Below are 20,689 nucleotides of genomic sequence, written 5' to 3'. Positions count from 1 at the left end.
AGACCTCTGTGCCCTCTAGAAGCTTGTGTTCTGCAAGTGAACGTCGCTTGATTGTGCCATCCCAAAGAAGCACAAAGTCACCTTTACGGAGTTTTAAATTAAATGTTCCCTCCTGGTGGAATGACCTCCCCAACTCAATTCGTGCAGCTGAGTCCTTAGCCATCTTCAAGAATCGGCTTAAAACATATCTCTTCCATCTTTATTTGACCCTCTAACTTTAACACTCGCTATTCTAATTCTATTCTTTTAAAAAATATCTAACTACCTTTCCAATCTTTTTGTATTCTATTTTCTTTTCATTTATTATGCAATTTTATGTGTGTGTGTGTGTGTAAAGACCTCTAACTAGCTTGCTCTATTCTTTTTTTTTATTCTACCTGTTTTCTTTTTATTATTATATTATTTAAAATCCCATGCTACGTGTACTGTGTTAAGCTATCTGAGACTTGTTATAGCACTTATATATCATTGCTCTTTTTGTTGTTTTTGATTGCTTCCACTGTCTTCATTTATAAGTCGCTTTGGATAAAAGCGTCTGCTAAATGAATAAATGTACTGTAAATGTAAATATATATATATATATATATATACATATATATGAACTTACAAATGTAAGTTTTTTTTTTTTTTTTTGAGGATTAGCCAAAAAAACATGAAATGGGTCAAAATTATAGATTTTTCTCTTTTGACAAAAATCATTAGGATATTAAGTAAAGATCATGTTCCATGAACATATTTTGTAAATTTTATTCTATCTGTTTTCTTTTTATTTATTATATGAATCTATTTATTCTATGCTACGTGTACTGTGTTAACCTATCTGAGACTTGTTATATTGATTGCTTCCACTGTCTTCATTTGTAAGTCGCTTTGGATAAAAGCGTCTGCTCAATGAATAAATGTACTGTAAATGTAAATATATATATAAATGTACTTTAAATGTAAATATATATATATATGGTTCACCACTTGGTCTTTGAAGGGTGTAGTGGGAACCTTTGGGCACGTAGCCGGGCCGGGGCCTCAGGATTACCTGGGAGTCAGCCGGCCCAAACTCTAGGCATGAATCGTCGACCGAAAATGCGTGCCGGTCCCCTACCCTCTTGATGGAGGCCAGTGCAAGCAGGAGCAGAGTTTTCAATGAAAGAAACTTTGGCTCGACTGAGTGCAAAGGCTCGAATGGGCCCTGCTGTAGTGATTTAAGCACTAGAGACAGGTCCCAAGAGGGTATACAGGGGGGCCGGGATGGATTTAACCTCCTGGCCCCTCTAAGGAACCTGACGATGAGGTCATGCTTAGCCATAAAGCCAGTGCTGGAGAAGTCTCATATGTAACAGGCCGAGAGGTGTAAGCGGTGTAAATTAATATTTGTATTAGATTACGTTGTACCCACATTGGACTAGCAATTTGGAAAATGGATGGATGGATGGATGATTCAACTGCAGGGGCCATCTTTAGGTGGGAAGTGGGAATTCATTCAGCATGACCCTCACAGTGCATTATGGGTTTTCTCTAGTTGTTGCGTGAACATTGGTTATACATTTATTGTTGTGGCGCATTATGGGATTTATTTACACTCTGGAATGTCCACTATGGTTTCAGACAACACTATAAATGGCCCCTCAAATAGTGCTCTATTGTAGGGTATGGGGCGATTTCTGTGAGCAGGAGGCAGATGAACAAGTTCAAGTCCTGTTGTTAAAGGCACGATGGGAAATAAATTACTTATGTCACTGCCTAAAGCTGTGATGTGTTGCTCTCTTAGTTGTACTTTGATAGCATGATTTTATGTGTATACTGTAAACAAAAAAAAATATTTACAGACACTATTTCAGTGCGTTCTTTGTGTGGAATAGGTTATTTCTAAAATATCTAAAATAAATGTGTGTATTAAATTCATTACAGATGGAAAAACACTTCTTTTGGAGGAAATTAATAAGTGATTTGGGTGTCTTGTTTTAAAAAATACATTTATTAGCAACAAAGTAAAAAGAAATGTCCTTTGATCTCACAGGCGTCTGGTCAATTTTCAAGGCAATGTGTGGTGCATCTCAAACAATGATGTTTCACAACGTCAAATCTTCCGAAAATTTGGCAAGATATTAAACAGTGAAGATGAAAATAGCAAAACAATCCCAACCACTTTTATCCTAAAATGTAAATGAATGGGTGCTGTATCAGATGTTCAACACAACATCTCTGTTTGCAACTTAGAAAATGCAGTTCAGTGTTATATGACCCTTTAATAATACGATATAAAAACAAGGCTCACCAGATGTTACAGTCCTCTTGAACTTGCTTTCCAGGTAAATAGTAGATTCCGTTGTGGACACAGGTGCAGTGTGCCCTCTCCACACAGTGACCTGTCCCATTAACCAGAAGGTCATCTGGACACATACACCCTGATACACACCCAGTACTCACCTACAGACAAAACAAACCAAGAAGGACCAGCATTAGTGCTATTCTATGCTAGATTTGCTATTTCAGGTTACCAGTGAACTATAAATATAGAAAATAATGATATCATTATTTTTATTTTATTTTTCATGTGCCTCATCCATTTTAACTCACACAATTGTTGGGGTCTTGTTTCTCGCATGTCCTCTGACACTCTGTCCCTTTGTGACCTTGTTCATAATTTGAGCAGTTGAAGAAGACCTTTGGAGCCTTACAATCTAAAACAACAGATACATGGACGAGGAGCAAAACGTGCACAAATCACATCAATGTTGCCGTATCTCAGTGAAATCTCAATTTGAATTTGGCAGGTGGAACTGCTGAAGAGGTATTTGCAGCTCACCTACTTGGCTGGAGCAGTGTAATTTGCCAAGGTTACAGGTGCTGTAATTCAAAAAAAAAAAAAAATCATCAACAGTTACATCAACAGTTACAATAATTTATCAACAATGAATAATTTGTCAAAAATGTATGTTTAACTAATATTTTTACCATTCAACACCATTTTTGTAGATTATTCCTGACGGCTCTATGAACTGGTTGCCACTGTAACAAGGACACTGTTCAGCAGGCACACAGTTCCTTTCATCATTGAGGTAGGTGTTTTCAGGACAGACACACCCAAATACAGGTGTGAAGGACCTTTGGCAGGCGCTATCTTGTCCACTAAGAGAGCGGCATGTGCTGCCACAGCTGGTCACGTTGTAGGAATACTTCATATTGCCTTCACACTTAGTCACTGTGCAGAGAGACAAACACATTTTCGACATTTCTTTTTCAGAAATAATTCACATTTGTTAATATAGATAATAATGTAGATTTCAAGTCATAGATTTCATTTCAAGCCATACATATAAAGAAAAAAATACTTATGGAGTTCTCATCACAGGGGGATAATTCTATCCAGCCCTGGAGAATGATTCCTCTGGCAGCACAGGCGTGGGCATAGTTGGACACGGCCGCACACATACATCTCTTAATATCTGCACATTTGCAGGTGTCATAGACACACCACTGCAGAGGATGAAAACCATATTATAAGAATGAGGGCTTTTTAAATGTGTATATGATATTCCATTTACCCTATCATTTTGTGCAAAAAGACTCACGTCGTAGTAAATGTCAGGAGATATTTGTGAATGACATGCAGAAAATATTCCAGTTTGGTTTGTAAGACGGGAACACCAGTTTTGAGCCATTTTCTCTGAATTAAAAAATAAAAACATTCTAGGTTTAATCCTGACTAAATAGCCATATTGGTATAAAAATGAATAGGTCACTGTCCTCTAGTATCCCAAATAAAACAAATATCAGGCTGGGAATGTTTAAATTCTACAATATAAAAATTTGGTTTATAAAACTGAGTACCTATCTCTAATTGCAGACTGCAAGGGCTGTCAAATGTGTTTTTAAGATTTCGACAAGTGTTTTGGTTTTTCCAAAAGTTGACAAAGGGTATTTGTGTGCCCTCTGTGATGCCCGACTGTATTTTGAAGTCATCTAATTGGACATCATTATAGTTTCCACATAGACCTGAAAGAAACAAGATATAGAATTAAAAGTACAATACCTGTAATTTATTCACTATGTACTGATACATTTTTGAAAAGTCCTTTCTTAAAGGGGTCATAGATAGATGCCAGGGTCGATAATGTCCCAACCACTTTTCGAAAGTAATTACAGTATCCCCCTAAAAAAACCTGAAAAATATTCTCAGCTCTTTTCAACATTAATAATAATAATAATAATGATGATGATGATGATAATGGTTTTTTATTTTTTATTTTTGGTAGAAAATAAGATTGTTAAAAGGATTTCTGAAGGATTGTGTGACTGGAGTAAGGATGCCAAAACATTTGTTTGAAAGTCAGCTTTGATTGTCCCTAATAAACTGTTTAACTGCTCCCCCAAGTGGATATTAAATTATGTTGTGGGATAATTAAATATATTCTTAATAAACTACAAACATAAAATTACATAGATTTATTTTATTCTCACATTCTTTCTTGTAACTCCTCACTCAGTGGCACAGTTGAATGAGAGGCTCATTATGCAGCTCATTATGAAGGGCTTTGTCTTCTCAGGTGTAATCACAATGATATTCATGATAGTTGACGCCTACTCGCATACGACTTTTACCAACAAAAAGTGTTTTAGAAAATTTAAATCAATATATTGTTTTCTGTGAATGAGTAAACAAGATGATTTTCACATAATTTAGAAAGAAAAATTCTAGGCTACAAGCTCCAGTTCTCAACAATCCCGGGAACCAATGTTATGTATGTGTTTTATGGCCTTATTCAAGTGATTTAACATTTTTAGTTTTTCACTAACCATGCATAACATTTTTTTTCTCAAAAATACAATCATGTACATACATGCATTTCACATATTATTATAGCCCAGTTTGTGCTGATTACAGTGATATTAGACTTTACCCATTTAGATATTTACAAGAAACTGAAAAAAGCACAAATATCAGGACATGACAAAACTTCTCCAGGCCCCAAAAATACCCTTAGACTCCAGAGGGTTAAGTAAACCAGAATCCCCAAATCTGTGCCACACCTGAGCTTTATATAGCCCAGACCCAATTAATACAGAATCTTAATATTTCACATTATTGCTTTTTGTATTGCTATAATCACCATTATTCATTTTGTGACATGCTTTGTACACAAACTATGTCAATAAAGTACATTAAACTGAATAGAACCTTATACTTAAAACCCCAAAATCATGTAACTGTGCAATAAAAAACGTATTGCATTGAATTTTTTTTTTTTTTAAAGAACAAATCAACCAATAAAAACTGAGCGTATAAAGTATACAGTCTACAAGAGAAACATAACACTGACACATGACAGACACATGTAATCATAAACATTTATTACAGATGTGTCAAAGAGCAGTACCACAGTAGTCCAAATGAAATCATCATTTGGACTAATGTGGTACTGCTCTTTGACACATCTGTAATAAATTCTTATGATTACATGTGTCTGTCATGTGTCAGTGTTTCTCATTCAAAACAAGCATCGAGCACGCTTTTCTGAAAGAAATGCTCATATAAGGAGCTCCATTCTCGTCTACGTCATTAGATCCATGATCCACTTTGGCCATGTTTAGCATGATAATCCATGTCTTTAACACTGTGAACAACTCTGAATACACAAAACACCATTGTACCCCCCCTTTAAGCAAGCAGAATAACACAAGTGGAACGAACGAATAATTGCCGCTTTGAATGATTACAGAATTGTGGCTTCCATAATTGTAATTGCTATTAGAAATTTGATTAAATGTGCAGCCCTAGGTCGAATGTTAACCACTTTTATTTCTATATAAATATAAACTATGATAAAATTTCTTCAGCATGCATTGATTAACAGAATGTTGTAAAGTTGCAAAATATCTACTAGTGGGAAGAATGAGTCTGGAGCCCTGAATTGCCCAGCTCCCCCTGTCAATGATCTAGCACGCCCTCAACACCTGCGTTCAAAATTCTCTAGGGCCGCCCCGGTACATCGATGTATTTTTAAAAAACCTGATTTCCGAGTAGGCTTTACTGATAAGATGCGCAGTAAATATTGCATGTGATTTATCATGCAGCCTTAATGTCTATTTACACTAAGTGCAAAAAGGGCGCCTTGTTGGCAGAGGCTATTTACACTAACTCCACCCACCAACGTTTGATTACTACAAAAGACCATCATATTTTAACATGTTTAGTGGCCTAGATGGTAAAGCGTGTACCGAAGTAATTTCTGACGTGATCGACCCGGATTCGAATCCGGTGAATAAAATAAATAAATTATAAATGAAATATACGGTTTTTAAAATGCCATGTGTAGCGCATTTTTTACAGTCTATGAGTAGACCGTTAGTTTTTTATTTTATTTTAACTCGATCGCGTCAAAAGATTCCATCATGCACTTTACGCCCTACTAGACACTCTGAAAGAAAAAGTGATTCTAATCACATATTTTTGAAAACTTACCGCTCATCTTTCCTTTCTCTTCAGGTCTGGCAACAATATACAACTGCATGACTGGAGCCAACTGGATCTCCAGACGAAGACTATTCATATCAGCAATGATGAAAGAGGACGAGGGCTGGAAGATGCTCGCAGGACCTGGGACAATTAAATAGGTGGTTAAGATACAAAACAGAATGATGACATATAGTCATCAGTGCCTTTTTGTTAATGCTAATATACTTACAGGATATCTACATTTATATAAGAAAGAGAAACCCTTGCATCTTTTGAAAAATGCATTTAATTGTGTTTAATTTTATTATTTATAATTTTATTTTATTTTTAACATGCTTATAATAGAGCAATCCCGTTTTTGACAACCCACCTGTGGTGTCAGGAAGCTGATATAGTCTGTTTCCATTCAGTGTCACAAAACCAGTGTAGGAAAAATGAATCTGTTTTATAAGAAAAACAACATAGTAAAAAAAAATAATAAAAAAATAAATAAAAATAAAAAACAGTATTTTTTTATAATTGCATCGATGGATTCTGCTACATTTTCTGAGTATAAAATTAAAATGTATGCCATAGGTAAAGTGCTGAAAGTAAAACCATTTGGAACATAAGACACATTTGCTGGTGCTCTTAGAAAATAATAATTTTGGTTATTTTTGAATTTGAATGAAGAAAACATGGATCAATAGGAAAATTAAACCCAGTGCTTACAGTAGTCCCTGAAATGACAAGGGTAACTGAATTTAGACATGTGTCTGATCGGCCCCAATCACACTTGGCCAAATTTCCCACAACTGCAATGCCACTGTTATTAGAGTGCTGGAATAAAAAATAAATAAATAAAAGATTGTAAGATCCTCCAAATTACATAGTTCATATTATATTCAAGGACATGGAAATCTTTATAAAGTGGGGATAATCTGCTGAACTGGCAGACCTTAGTGAGGATGTAGTCACAGTTGCCACTGAAGGTGAAGGTCTTTCCATCATAAGTGGTGACGTGAGACCCTCCAACAACAGAGCAGATTCCGGGACATTCCAGGTATGTACAAGTCCAGCGTCCAGCAGTGCAGTTACTGACATAATACAGAAGCAGTATTAGCATTGGGAAATAAGTAAGTGGTATTAAAATTAATTTGAATTATTTAAAATGTAAAAATATTACCATTCTTTGCAAGCTTGTCTGTAAGACTCTCCTGATCGATATACTTTGTTATCATGCTCACAAGGGCACTCGTTCACAGGAACACAGCCACTCTTACCAACGTCATCCTCAACCGTACCTTTAAAACAGTAAGGCAAAATGGTGTGCCATTTTTATTGTGAACATAATAAAATAAGCTGTTCTGATATTAAGCTCTGCTTGCAGGTAATATAAAACTTGAAACATAATAAGCATATTTTTGCAAGGAGTAGCTTCATTTGAAAATAGACCCGTGTAGTGGAAACAGTTAATCTAGTTGCAGAAAAACTTGCTTTATCATTTTGTAAATCTTTTCTCACCATTAGGGCAGAAACAGCCATCCACACAGTGTTCTTTACACTGTGAATCTGCATCTTGACCTAAGCAGGTGCTCTTGCATGGACTCCCACACTCCATGTATTGCAGGTTCAGAGGACACGTCTTTGCTGCTCCACAGAACAAATGAAATAGTATCAAAATATATTTCCTAAATTGCTGTTTTGCAAAATGAAATGTTATGAAACACAGAATGTATCTCTCTATTGTTTATATTTGTTTATCCACCTTTTTTTCTGATCGCGGAAGTCTCATACTTGAACAATGCTTAACAATTTTCCAGTCCGTAGTGTTTCTAGCCAAATTAACGTATTTTCAGAGCCGATAATGTTAACGTTAAAAAGCACATGGCACCATTATTTTATCACTTTTTGTCACAGTGTCAAAATGACTGTCTTTTTGCAGTAACCGGTCATAGTTTAATGAGTGTTTAGATAACATGAAGCACCCTAAGGTTAGTTAGGTTTGACTAGTTAAGGTTAGTCAGTTAATGACACCATTTTGTCACAGTAACGTTATTGTGGGTGAATAAAATGAGCTGTGGATGAGAAGGTGGAAACTTTGTTTTAGATAAAGTTAGATAAAGAGCAGAAAGTGTGTAGCTTTACGGAATCTGTTTTTCAACTCCGCCCCCGACTGCAAGCATCTGCTCTCGCTGATCGCCATCTGTAGCCGTGCTTCAAGTCGAACACACCTGAGGCAAGTCATGTCACTCGGCGGCCATCTTTGAAATGCCTCTCATTCAATCTCTTTGAATGGGTAAACATCCAATTCTCCAAAACTGTTCACTAAGCTTACAATTAAATTTCATATTTTAAATCACCAATTGCAGTGACGTGCTGACTTTACAGATTAGCTATTCAGAAGTGGCCATATTGATGTCACAGTGTCTGGTCTGTGTTTCCCTGGGTGTCCACTAGTGTTCTCACTTCCCCATAGGCACCCCACTGCGGGCACTACATTTCCCACAAAGCCTTGTCCCTTCATCACTGTTAATTGCACACCTGTTAATTGCACTCAGCTGTCTCCACTTTCATTGTTTTCACCTGTCTATATAAACCGGTCTGTTTCTATCTGTTTCATGGAGTCCTTGTTTTCCATCACCCAGCTTTCTCGTGATACCTTGTGTTTTTTCATGTTTCTTGTTTTTGGACTGCTTTTCTTGTTATTGACCTCTAGCCTGTTTTTTGATTTTGATTTTGGATTACCCCATTAAAACACTGGAATTGGATCTCTCGTTATTTGTGTGCATTCGTCACAATTGAGCATTGCATTTTTCCCCATTCAAAAAGATATGATTAATATGCCTTGGTATTCTATAGGCTGTTTCTCAGAACGCAGAAACTGTAGTTGTGTTCTCGTGGAGACCGCTTCCTTGAAAGAATGAACTCACGCATCCTTGAATTGAGATGCGCTGTGATTTTGCTGCTCAAATGGTGCATGGAGCGAGACAGCAGTGCGCAATGCACAATAAATAACACATAACATCACAAACGAATATCATAACACTTTAAAAACATTTATTTAATTTTCCTATAGACAATATTTTCATATTATGCTTTTGCTCTTTACCGCATATATTTGTAAAAATGAATAGTCTATTTATAATGTTACATATTTCATTGGCAATGTTAAAATTATTTTTAATATGCTTTCTCACTTCATTAAAAATGTAAAACAAAATGAGAGATGTTTCCTTTATGAGCCTTCATGTATTTGTGAGCTGCAGCGGTAACCTTTTAAGCAAGAAGAAGAAGTGTAAAGCTTACAGACGTCTGTACGTAATCACCCACATTGTCTTCTGGGATTTTGTAATGGTTCGATTCTCTCAAGTGTGCATTCGATGCACACTTGAGACATTTCAAGCACTTTCATGTGTCCTCTGTACTTGTGTTCTTGAGTATTGAAATCAAACTTCGACAATGATGTAGAATGAAAACACAAGGATGCAAGATCACATAAGAACGCATATTGAGAAACCAGTCTTTGATCATACTCACGACAGAGCTGTTCTGTTCTCCATGTTCCTGGTATTCTTCCAGCATGAGCGCATTGTCGTGAAACCTCAGAGAGCGTGTTGCAGATGCAGTCACGATTGCCATAACACTGACACATGTCGTCTTCACAGGCTTTTTGAAATGAACTCATGTCCAGCTCCCCGTAACAGTTACTAAACCCCGGACTGCTGAGATAATACTGGCAGGTATCTGTCAGGGACTTAAAAAAAAAAAAAAATTCAGAAGAATACTCTTCTAGCATTTTAAAGGCCTTTTAACTAGTCAGTTTTATTTTAGAATCACTGAGAGAAGAGGATTATGCACATGCAATAAAAAAAAAAAACATCACAAGATTAAAATCATTACATTTCGAGGAAAAAGGTCTAAATAAAATGTTGCGATTAAACCTGTTAAATTACAAGAATAAAACCATTACATAAAAAAAAGATTAAATTAAATTTCGGGGAAAAAATCTGAGAATAAACTGGTTAAATGATGTGAAAAAAGTCGTTCAATTTTGAGAAAAAAGTCGAAAAAAATATTGAGAATAAAGTCTTTAAATTATGAGAATAAACTAGTTGAATTTCGAGAAAAAAACTCGAGAATAAACACACTCATTTCATGTTCATTTCATCTTGTTGGACAGTGTTAGAGAGTAATGCACTGGGAAGTACGATTTTACGATCAACTGGGTTCGAGCCGGTCTATTGCCAAACTCACTTTTATTGATTTTCTCATCAAATATCACATTGGAAAGTGGAAATCCATTGCTTAAGTGTTTAACAGTAATGTATTATTAAGGGGTAGGCTATAGGGAGGGCCTTGTCATCCCAATAAGGCAGCATCCATTTAAAAATTTCAAGAAAATCATTGTTATTAAAAACAATGTTATTATTGCATATTACATTGTTAATGTATAACAATACTGAGGTGCAAATAGTATCTGCCACTATTTATAAGTATAAATAGCATCTAATTAGCTACTATTTCTTTACACTTTATTGCAAAGATATACTACTTTTACATAATGTAAATATAATGACTATTTTTACATAGTGTAAATATCACATATCTAAAATGCTGCTGTCACAGTGTAAATAGTACATATAACTATTTTCACTGTAAATAGCAACTGTCAGCGGTGTCCAAAGTCCGGCCGTGGGCAAAATACGGCCCGCAGCTTGTCTATTGAAATGTAGGCTATTATATATGGCTATTTTAATAACTTAACCCTAACCCTAACCCTAACGCCAATCATAATTTACAAATCATGCAGTTTCACAATGTCAACACAAGGTGACAGCACAAAATTTTAGGCCAGATGTATCTGTAAAACGTGAGTGACAACACTTTGATAACTTATGTGCTGTCATTTCTTAATTCCGCTGAAATTGGAAGACCGCTATTTATGTAATGCATGCTGCATGAACCATTATAAGCTCTGCCTAAAGATAGCGCAGTGCCAGCTCAGAACATATGTGTTCAGTCGCAGATCTTGATCAGATGACCACTGAACAGTGCTGTGAGAAGGGCTTGGGCTGAAGATGAGCAATTTATGTGGGTCCCATGTGTGTTTCACAATGTGGGTCCCATAGGTTTGGACATATGGGACCTTCACAGGATCTATTTGGGCAAAATTAATTCAAACTTAAAATACATATTTACGCCTTTAAACTTTAAACTAAGTCTCTTTCAAACAATGTGTGACAAGTGGGGGGGGGGGGGGTTGGACGAGAGACGTGGGAACGAGGAGTGAGGCCAGGTGTAGTGATTGGAGATGAGCTACACCTGCGACCCACTGCCGGTCTCGAGTCCCACGTAGGAGATGGAAGGATATAAAACTGGAGCGACAACCGTGAAGGACGAGAGAGGACCAGGCCTGGGCTATATTTTATATTTTGGTTTTTATTTGAGTGCACCAGTCGTCCGCGAGGGGCTGGTGCGCTGTTTTGTGTTTGTTACCTTGTTACCTTGTTACCTTGCCTATGCATTTATCAAAATGCATTTTTCTTTTACTGCACACATTTTAGCAATTCTAGCAAAAAAAAATTTCACAACCTGGTAAGCTCCCCTTGCACCTCCAAGAAGAAAGGCACCAGGGCAGGCCACTGAGCTGTTCTCAGCACAAGCTACCCCGAGAAACCAGTCATTCAACCTTGAGGGCTGCAGCCAGGATGAGAACCAGATTGAGGCAGAGGCAACCGAGCTCTGCTCCTTTCGAGGTAACAAAGCCTGCCCCACAACTCTGAAATTATCATCTTCCCGTAGTGAGAACATGAATCATCCACAAATGCCATCTCAGCATGCTTAATGCCCTGGTATCTGAGGCAGTGATCGTGACCGTCACCAAGCGCCAAATAACGACTGTATCCAGAAATGCACAGGTGATACATTTACAAAGATGTAACGTTGAGCTTGCCAGACACAATGTTGTCCTTAAAAAGATGCACTCATGAATGCTCTATTAGGGAAAAAGCTCTTTGAGCATGCTGAAGCGCACAGGGAAGATGGTTGCTTGCAACACAAACAGAGTGTAGTGCAGCCTGATGTGTGCAATCCACTTGACATTGGAAACCACCACCACTAAAGCGCCGTACTGCCAAAACCAAAAGCTCCAAAGAGTGCCCTGAACTCATTCAGTTTTGTTCACTCAGTAGAGTAGTCAGGAGCAATACAATGCCATAGCTCGGCTCTGAAGCGAAAAGCTGAGTATGCGTTGCACCTGCTGCTTAGTTTACTCGAGCTGTGATTAGCGGCGGCTGGATGGATGTAATCATCGCATGCCATTGTGCATTGGCTTGTTTAGTTTACAGTCAAAGTGGATTGGTCTCTCTAAACTAGATCCCAATTGTTCAGTCACCAACGTGACTCAGAGTGACCAAAAATTGACTCAGAGTAAAAAATTCCCTCCATGAACATAAATATGAAAAATTCAGCTAAATGTTTGTTTTACCAATTTTTTTTAACAAAACAGGAAATAAATCTAACAATTTCTAATATCTCTTTATTTCTTTTTAAGCAGAAAATCAAATGACCAGAAGGGACACAGACCTTTAAATGTCTATATAGTTTTTATCATTTTTTTTCTTTTTTAAATCTTATTTTATTTTAGTATGTATTTCGTAAGTAACAAAGTAACAAAAATAGTTTTTAGTTGTATTATTTTAGTTTTTGTATAATTACCCTGCAACTAGGATAATATAAAATGTTTACAAAGACAAATTTACAAATAAAATCTCTTTTTCATCTTATATCAAAGTATATCAGAGTATATAAAAGAATCTCTACCAATGTTCGCATCAGTAACTGACATAAAACAATAAAAAATTAATATTCATCGTTTACACATTATGTTATGAAATTTAGGCACAACTCCAAAATCTTTTCTTTCATATTACCTGGTTTTTGCACTGATCATTTCGTTGAATTTTGACGTCCTCACATGATCCCAATAGAGGCACTTTCCATTTGGCCAAATCTATATGAATCAAATGTTTGGATATCATATATTTCAATATGAATCATGAAATTATTTTTGTTTGTTTCACAATTGTGTTTACCGTTGTCAAATGAATCATCAGTCTTGTTGCCATTGAAGTTTCCACAAAGTCCACAGGTCTGGCCTCGGTACTTTTCAGGAAGTTCAATCTGGGAACATCATTGTTATAAAATATATGATTTTTAGATGACCAAGATCAGGTCCTATTTGCCTAACTGTACCACAATTACAGGTAATACTTTATTTTGATATTCCAATTTAGACATTCTCCCAACTAACAATTAGAGTATTAGTAGACTGTCCACTTAATATCTGCACTTAATTTGATGGTCCCTAAACCGACATTCTACTGACAAGAAGTACATTTTCAACTTTGCATATCAGCTTACTTACCCTAACCATAACCCAACAGTCTACAAAGTTCCTAAAAGTTAATGAAGTGGACAACAGAAATAAAGTGTAACCCAAATTACAAAAACTTGTATAAATGAACACAGAAACGGCATACCAATAAAGATTGGTCCTTCTCCCAAAAGACATTCACCCCATGATTGTTAGTGATCTTAACACCTGATGTACTCATTTTGACTGTAATTCCATTCTTAAGTGTTGAATGAAACAACCTGTTAAAGCAAGTTTCAGGGAGAGAGAGAGAGGACTCATACTATATAACAAAATATATTTTTTATAAATAATACTAATAGATTTTAGAAATTATAAGATATTTGGATGCAGTAAGTTCATAACTCACTCTTTTCCGTCCATGAAGATCTTGTTGGATATGAGTTCAACGACTGTCCCCTGAAGATCTACTGTGATTTTGCTGAAAGTGACTGAGTTATTTACAATCTCTCTTTGCATTTTAATGTTAAAATCAGAATGTTCCTCTTCGTTGCACAAACTGGCCAAAATGTAGTTGCATGTGTCTGGCACTTGAAAGAAATGACCATCAAAGGTCTTGAGGTGGGAATTTCCCCATGTGCTGCAGGTTGGAGACCCATTGTCAGGATTCGGTTTAACTAAAGCAAGAGAGAAGGTTTATAAATGTGTGATCAGAACTAAATATTAAATCGGCACTGAAATGGCAGTTTCTGGGATTTAAAAAATTTGAAGGACCGCATACCAGTAGTTACGATCAGATTTGTCACGTCAGGGAGCACTAAATATAGAAGACAAAGAGGAACATCATTAAACAGTTTGAATCGTGTAAAGAGTCCAGTCAATTTAATTATTTAAGTACTTGTAAATCAATGCAAGTGGTACAGGGGCTAAAATAATTAATTGACTTATTATGTTAGGTGCAATTTATAAATTAAAACTTATTGCATATTTTGGATTTTTTTTTATTACATTTTCCTGGTTTAGAGCCTACAGTATCTATAAAATCAAATTCAGTTTGTTAAAATTAAAAGTTTTGTTGTATGTATATTACTTTACTTCAAAGGCACCCATTAATAAAATGTATTATTATTTGTATTATTTACTCATTGAATTAAATCAATTTGGAATGATAAATGCACTTTTCTCCCTGATCACAGATAGGAATGCATTAATTTCCTATAAAATTAAAAATGTATATGAAAATTCCCCTGTTTAAAATTAGTGCCTGTAAGACATTAGAAGAAATATTTACCTGTCACTGTGCCGTACTGTGCACCTGTTAACAGAAAAATACAGGGACTCATATTTACAGTAATATTGTGCAATATAGTTCAATAATATTGTTAAATGAGAAAAAAAAACTGATTATAGTAATCTAACCTGCTTGTGTCTGCTGGAGCCCCATCAGTAGGACGACCCATCTCAGCATCCACATCTGGGACATCATCACAGCCCCCATGGAGAGAATGGCCATCCTCAAGAGCTAATGTGAACAATATGTCAACACTAGCTCTTTTATAGTGAATCTTCCTCTTCTTTGGAAGAATAAAACTTGTAATGAGAAGGTGGAACCCATCTAATGTATTACCATGGGATTCTATCTTTTAATCACAAGTGTTTATTGTTCAATAGCTGTGTTTGATAAATGCAAATGGTGTCGAGAAACACTTTTGCCACTGATAAAACTGTATGTATCTGTGTTTCATCATAAACTAAACAAGGGTATGAATCAACTGGTGACAACATTGTTTTCTAGAGAAACTATTTAATATCTGCCTATTTACTATCTGTTACTAGTTCTGGGCTAGCAAAAAGTCTACTTGCATTTGTACTGACCTGACACAACATACAACAGCCAGTTTTTCAATGGAAATAATTCTAAAAGGAAACCAAAGCAGCGTAATAAAGTCAGCATTCACTGGTGTACATAATATCAACAACGTGATCTCATGATAATTCGTATGTATTTTACGTAAAATGTGGTTCTATAAAACGTACATTTAGGCTACTTATTTTTTTACAGGCATGAAAACATACAATACTGACACATTTTCAGCATCTAAACGTACAAATACTTACATATTTTCAGCATTTAAACGTACAAATATGTACATATTTTCGGCATTTAAATGTACAAAACAAACGTATTAAGGACACCTAAAAATAAGTCCTAATGAAAGTTGAAATTGCGGAATTCATTTTAGTATTAGTTGTTTTTAGTTGTCATATCAATTACCTTGTTTTCAATTGCATTATTAAATTGTTTACTCCATTACTTAAAATGAAATTATATTTCGTTCTGTTCTGTGATTTCTGCTAGCAACAAACACAGAACTTTGCCTGAACTGAGCCAACCTTTTAGCAGCATTGTAACAACATGGCTAAAAGGTTGTTGGTCCTACATTGTGTCGTTAAGGTTGTTACTGCGTTGTCACAATGTTGCATTCGACCACGGTTCAGGTCCATAACTGAAGGTTGTGCTTAGGATGTCTGGAAAACCGGACGACATATTGGTGACTGTTCCGAAGCTCTTACTGTTGCCGATGTTTAGGAAAAAGCGTTAAACTTATTCTGGTCATGTAAATGATAAAGTGTTTTAATATATCACCAAAAGTTATAAGCCATAATGAAGCTATGAAAAGTGACTGACATTTCAGCACAACAGACAGCGACTCCACGTACTCGCAAGTTAATGTTCAATCTAAATGACAAATAATATCTATCATTAGCCATTGGCCAATAAATGATTACACTTAACTCGCCAGTGTTATTGTTAAACATGTAAAATAAATTTCAGCACAGATACATTTTCACTTGCCTACATTTGAACATTTGGAAAGAATTATCAAGTTTCTATTTGCCTATATAGAGCAGTGAGTGCATTATTGGCTATTGACATGGATCATATGCACACAAGTTGCTACAGTATTTTGTGGCTAAGGTCAAGGTGCTGACTGGGTGTATGGTTTATTAGTGTACAATGTACATTCAATGCTTCATCTTGCATCTGATGCAAAGACTTATGGCTGTCTGGATGAATGCAGTGCCTTTCCACTTGAGAATTACATGCAGAAGTTAAAGAGAATGGTGCGCTCAGGAAAGAGCCCTCTTGTGCAGACTGTGAAAAGGTTCAGAGAAAACCAAGATGACACAACCATAACCATATTCAAAGAGGAAACGCCATTTCTTCAAGACAGCCATTCAATTTGATTATTCTGGAAGATGGCAAATTTTGATTAAACAGAGAATTATCAATAATTGGAGCATATGTGTGCAAATGGAATAATACATTTGTTCTACAAATGATCCCAAAAGATAAAGTCAGTCAGTGTAAAAGAGCCATCAAGATTAATCAGAGGCAAAGAGTAATCTATTTGACTATTCTTCACAATCATGACAAGACGACATCAACGAATTATACAAATATTTGTGGAATTCACTTCAGATCACACTGCAGCTGTAATTCCTGATGAAAAGAAAAATTTGACCAGGTAAGACATATAGACCTAGACATATGCATACTTGCTACAAAAATCTCACTAAATAAAAACCAAATGTGAGATTTTGAATATTGCTTTAATCTTCTGTACAGCTGATATTGACATGACACAAAGTTTGACATTAAATTTTACAGTGATTAGTTACCCTACATTTACAAGATGGTACAATGGACTTCTTCTCATAATTTTAAGTATTCAGTGCCTTATGGGGAGTACAAGTATCGCTATCTTTTTCTTCCATATCTGTTATATCCTGTTATATCCTGTACCTAAAATAAAATAAAAAATAACCTGCACAAAATTTACTTAAGATTTGCTAAAAAGTCACAAGAGCTTCAAAAGACTGAAAAGACTTTGCTAATGTGACGTTTCTGTCAAGAGTCAGATTTGATCTTTGTCTCTTTTCTAACTTTTTCTCTTTTTTTCTATTGGCTGACTGTGGCTATGTTTCTTTGTTCCTTTCATTTCTCTGCTATAGAATGCTTTGTTTTCTGTCCTCCTATATTGGTGGCTTGCTTTTTGAGTTTTAACTGTGCCTGCCAACTGGTTTCAGTGTTTGCCTTTTCCCTGTGGATTTGTTTATCTTTATTTGACTGTTAATGTCTACCGACCTTCTCATCTGCTCTCACCTTGTCCATGTTCTCCAGTCCCGAATCCACCTAATCAGCAGGTGACCAGCCTATTGTCTCAACTGCTTTTCTTTTGTTCATCAAATGTTTTCAAATGCATTTTTTAAGCTTTTTCATTCGTAGTCTATTATATTTTAGATAAATATAATTAATACTTTTTTTTTTCAAATGTGTGTTTTGGAATTGTAATTACAGGCTATATATGCAATGTTTTGTTGGATTATATGAACATGGCATTTTTCCTCTTTAAAGTTACATAGCAGGTTTCAAGTCAAAAAGTCTAATTAATGATTAACAGTTTTTGAAAAAAATATTACATATTTTTCTTGTGTGTTATTATTAAGAGATACACCACAAAAATAATAAAAAATAAAACAAAATAAATAGACACTTAGAAAATAAGACAGAAAAGGTCATATTTATAATCTGGCATAAAAAATAAATGTGGTCGGAACGTCGTTTTGCAGTTGCTGAATGTCGCGCAACAACATTGCTACAACCCTTTTGCATCTTGCTACAATATCACGTCCACATAGACAGAAACTTTGCCACAGTAAAAATTTAACGTGGCATTGACGTTGCCACAACGTGAATGTGTTTGTTGGGCTGCCAGCTCATTTCCAAGAATAGGCCTACATAATGTTAAACAAAACTTCACTTTGAACCTTAAGGGGGTCATATGATGTGATTTCAAGTTTTCCTTTCTCTTTGGAGTGTTAGAAGCTGTGCATAAATGAGATCCCTGAAGTTTCAGATTGACTAAACTCTCAAAACAAAAGAGATATTCTTTATCAAAGTTAGACTTTGCCACACCCCCCTAAAACGGCTCATTCAAACACGCCCCCGCATGTCTACATCACTATGTGGAAAATATTTGCATAATTCCACCCAAATGTTCATGCAAAGAAAGAAGACGTGGTTTCAGTAACTGCAGTTAGTGTTGAAGCAGCCATGTCAGGGAGATGCTGTGTGTATCTAGGCGGAAGCAAAAGCACTTTATTTGGCTTCCGAAAGTAGATGCATTTAGTAATCTTGAAGATTACTCACAACAGAACAGCACATTTATGTATGACCACTTCTTGAACCAAGGAGAGGAGGTAATTCTGACTTTGCTACGACAATCTGGCACTTCTGAATCAGCTACTGGAAGTATGTTTTATTATTAATTTAAGTATTTGCTATTGACTGTTCAAATGCAGAGTTGTGTATGTGTGTGTGTGTGTGTGTGTGTGTGTGTGTCTGTGTGTGTGTGAGAGAGAGAGAGAGAGAGAGAGTGAGAGAAAGAGAGAGTGACACAGTGGAGTCAGCTGTCTTAACCGTCAGTGGCTTGTGTACTGCAAACACATCCAAACCTCATCACTGTTTCTGTCATGCGACTTTGTTCCCCTTTCGGCTTGAACTGATGGTACAACTAAGGACATTATTAATTGTCTTTACATTTATTTTGAAAGATGAAGTTCACGAATATGGAAAGGGGTTTTATATTTCTGACGAGTGCTAGCGGTGATCAGCCAATCACAATGCACAGGGTCAGTTGGCCAATCAGAGCAGACTGTGCTTGTCGGAAGGAGGGACTTTGTAGGAAACAATGATGCTTTTGTGTTTTTCTGAACATTAAAGCATTTTAATACATTCTGTTACACCAAATACACAAAATAATGATCTTTTAAAAAGCACCATATGACCCCTTTAAAATAAATTACATTTTTGCAGTCGTTTAACCTTTATGTAATTTATGTCAACTTTATGTAATGTTTATTTGTTTGCAATGGGCCACAAAACGCATTTTCTCCAACATGCTGTAACTGACAAATTAATAGAACTATAAAAAACACCAAATTGCAACATAATTACAAAATGAAATAATTTAATTTGTGTGCTGTATCCAAATCCCCTCATTAAAACCTAGTGTATTCTGCCAGAGAGGACTTCGGCTGCAATACATTGTCATTTGGATTATTTTTGGTACTGCTTTCATTAAAATCGAATCAAATCGAATTTAATTGTGAATTAAATCGAATTGAATCATTCTAAATTTGCAAAAAACTTTCGAATCAAATAGCTGCCTACCCAAAGATTCGAGGCCTTACCATACACTTTATATGAATTCGTGATCGCCTCAGTTTCCTTTAAATTTCATATGAAATTGGCAGCAGACTTTGGCTCTTCCCCATCTTTTTCAGTGCCTTCTTCAATCCAAAGACTGATTGGTTAGTGGCGATTCAAAAAAATCCCATTGTTTTTGCCTTTTCGTGTCTATTCATGTCATTTTATTTTTTAGAGTCCTGGTGTCCTCTATAGAGGACATACCATAACATATAAATAATATATATTTTTTGTAAACAATGTAATGACAAGAAAAAATACAAAGTTCACAAACTTTATTTTTTTTTATATATATATATATATATATATATATATATATATATATATATATATATATATATATATATATATATATATATATATATATACTTTTTTTTTGGTTCTCAAGAGGAGGAATTTTCCAGTGCATGTGGCACAAAGGTTTGCATACTTTAGCTAATGAAAGAGGGTTGTAATAGAAATGAAAGCAGTAAAACTGTTTGTCAAGTTAACGTGTGTGTGTGTGTGTGTGTGAGAGAGAGAGAGAGAGAGAGAGAGAGAGAGAGAGAGATCATGAAAACTTGTATTTGGCATATCTTCTCTCAGTTCTCAAATGTACAGTGGA

General features: G+C 35.6%; 1 protein-coding gene across 1 annotated transcript in view; it reads right to left on the bottom strand.

Moving 5' to 3' along the window:
• LOC128014038 (mucin-2) overlaps positions 1 to 15,324 on the bottom strand; it is a 31,247-nt gene extending 15,923 nt beyond the window's left edge. Inside the window, exons 1-21 of the mRNA XM_052597278.1 lie at positions 15,231 to 15,324; positions 15,103 to 15,126; positions 14,593 to 14,628; positions 14,221 to 14,488; positions 13,978 to 14,092; positions 13,531 to 13,618; positions 13,369 to 13,448; positions 9,974 to 10,190; positions 7,958 to 8,083; positions 7,620 to 7,737; positions 7,392 to 7,530; positions 7,166 to 7,273; positions 6,825 to 6,894; positions 6,461 to 6,595; positions 3,829 to 3,993; positions 3,570 to 3,664; positions 3,330 to 3,474; positions 2,953 to 3,199; positions 2,804 to 2,844; positions 2,575 to 2,678; positions 2,273 to 2,424 (exon numbers count right to left, since the gene is read on the bottom strand). Of these exons, the coding sequence (XP_052453238.1) occupies positions 2,273 to 2,424; positions 2,575 to 2,678; positions 2,804 to 2,844; positions 2,953 to 3,199; positions 3,330 to 3,474; positions 3,570 to 3,664; positions 3,829 to 3,993; positions 6,461 to 6,595; positions 6,825 to 6,894; positions 7,166 to 7,273; positions 7,392 to 7,530; positions 7,620 to 7,737; positions 7,958 to 8,083; positions 9,974 to 10,190; positions 13,369 to 13,448; positions 13,531 to 13,618; positions 13,978 to 14,092; positions 14,221 to 14,488; positions 14,593 to 14,628; positions 15,103 to 15,126; positions 15,231 to 15,324 (2,567 nt within the window). The remainder of the gene's footprint in view (positions 1 to 2,272; positions 2,425 to 2,574; positions 2,679 to 2,803; positions 2,845 to 2,952; positions 3,200 to 3,329; positions 3,475 to 3,569; positions 3,665 to 3,828; positions 3,994 to 6,460; positions 6,596 to 6,824; positions 6,895 to 7,165; positions 7,274 to 7,391; positions 7,531 to 7,619; positions 7,738 to 7,957; positions 8,084 to 9,973; positions 10,191 to 13,368; positions 13,449 to 13,530; positions 13,619 to 13,977; positions 14,093 to 14,220; positions 14,489 to 14,592; positions 14,629 to 15,102; positions 15,127 to 15,230) is intronic.
• Positions 15,325 to 20,689: the final 5,365 nt, after the last annotated feature.

This window comes from Carassius gibelio, chromosome B25 (assembly GCF_023724105.1).
Source record: "Carassius gibelio isolate Cgi1373 ecotype wild population from Czech Republic chromosome B25, carGib1.2-hapl.c, whole genome shotgun sequence".
Taxonomy (NCBI): Eukaryota; Metazoa; Chordata; class Actinopteri; order Cypriniformes; family Cyprinidae; genus Carassius; species Carassius gibelio.
The sequence above is the reverse complement of the archived record's forward strand: the minus strand, read 5'-3'. Positions and strand labels throughout refer to the sequence as shown.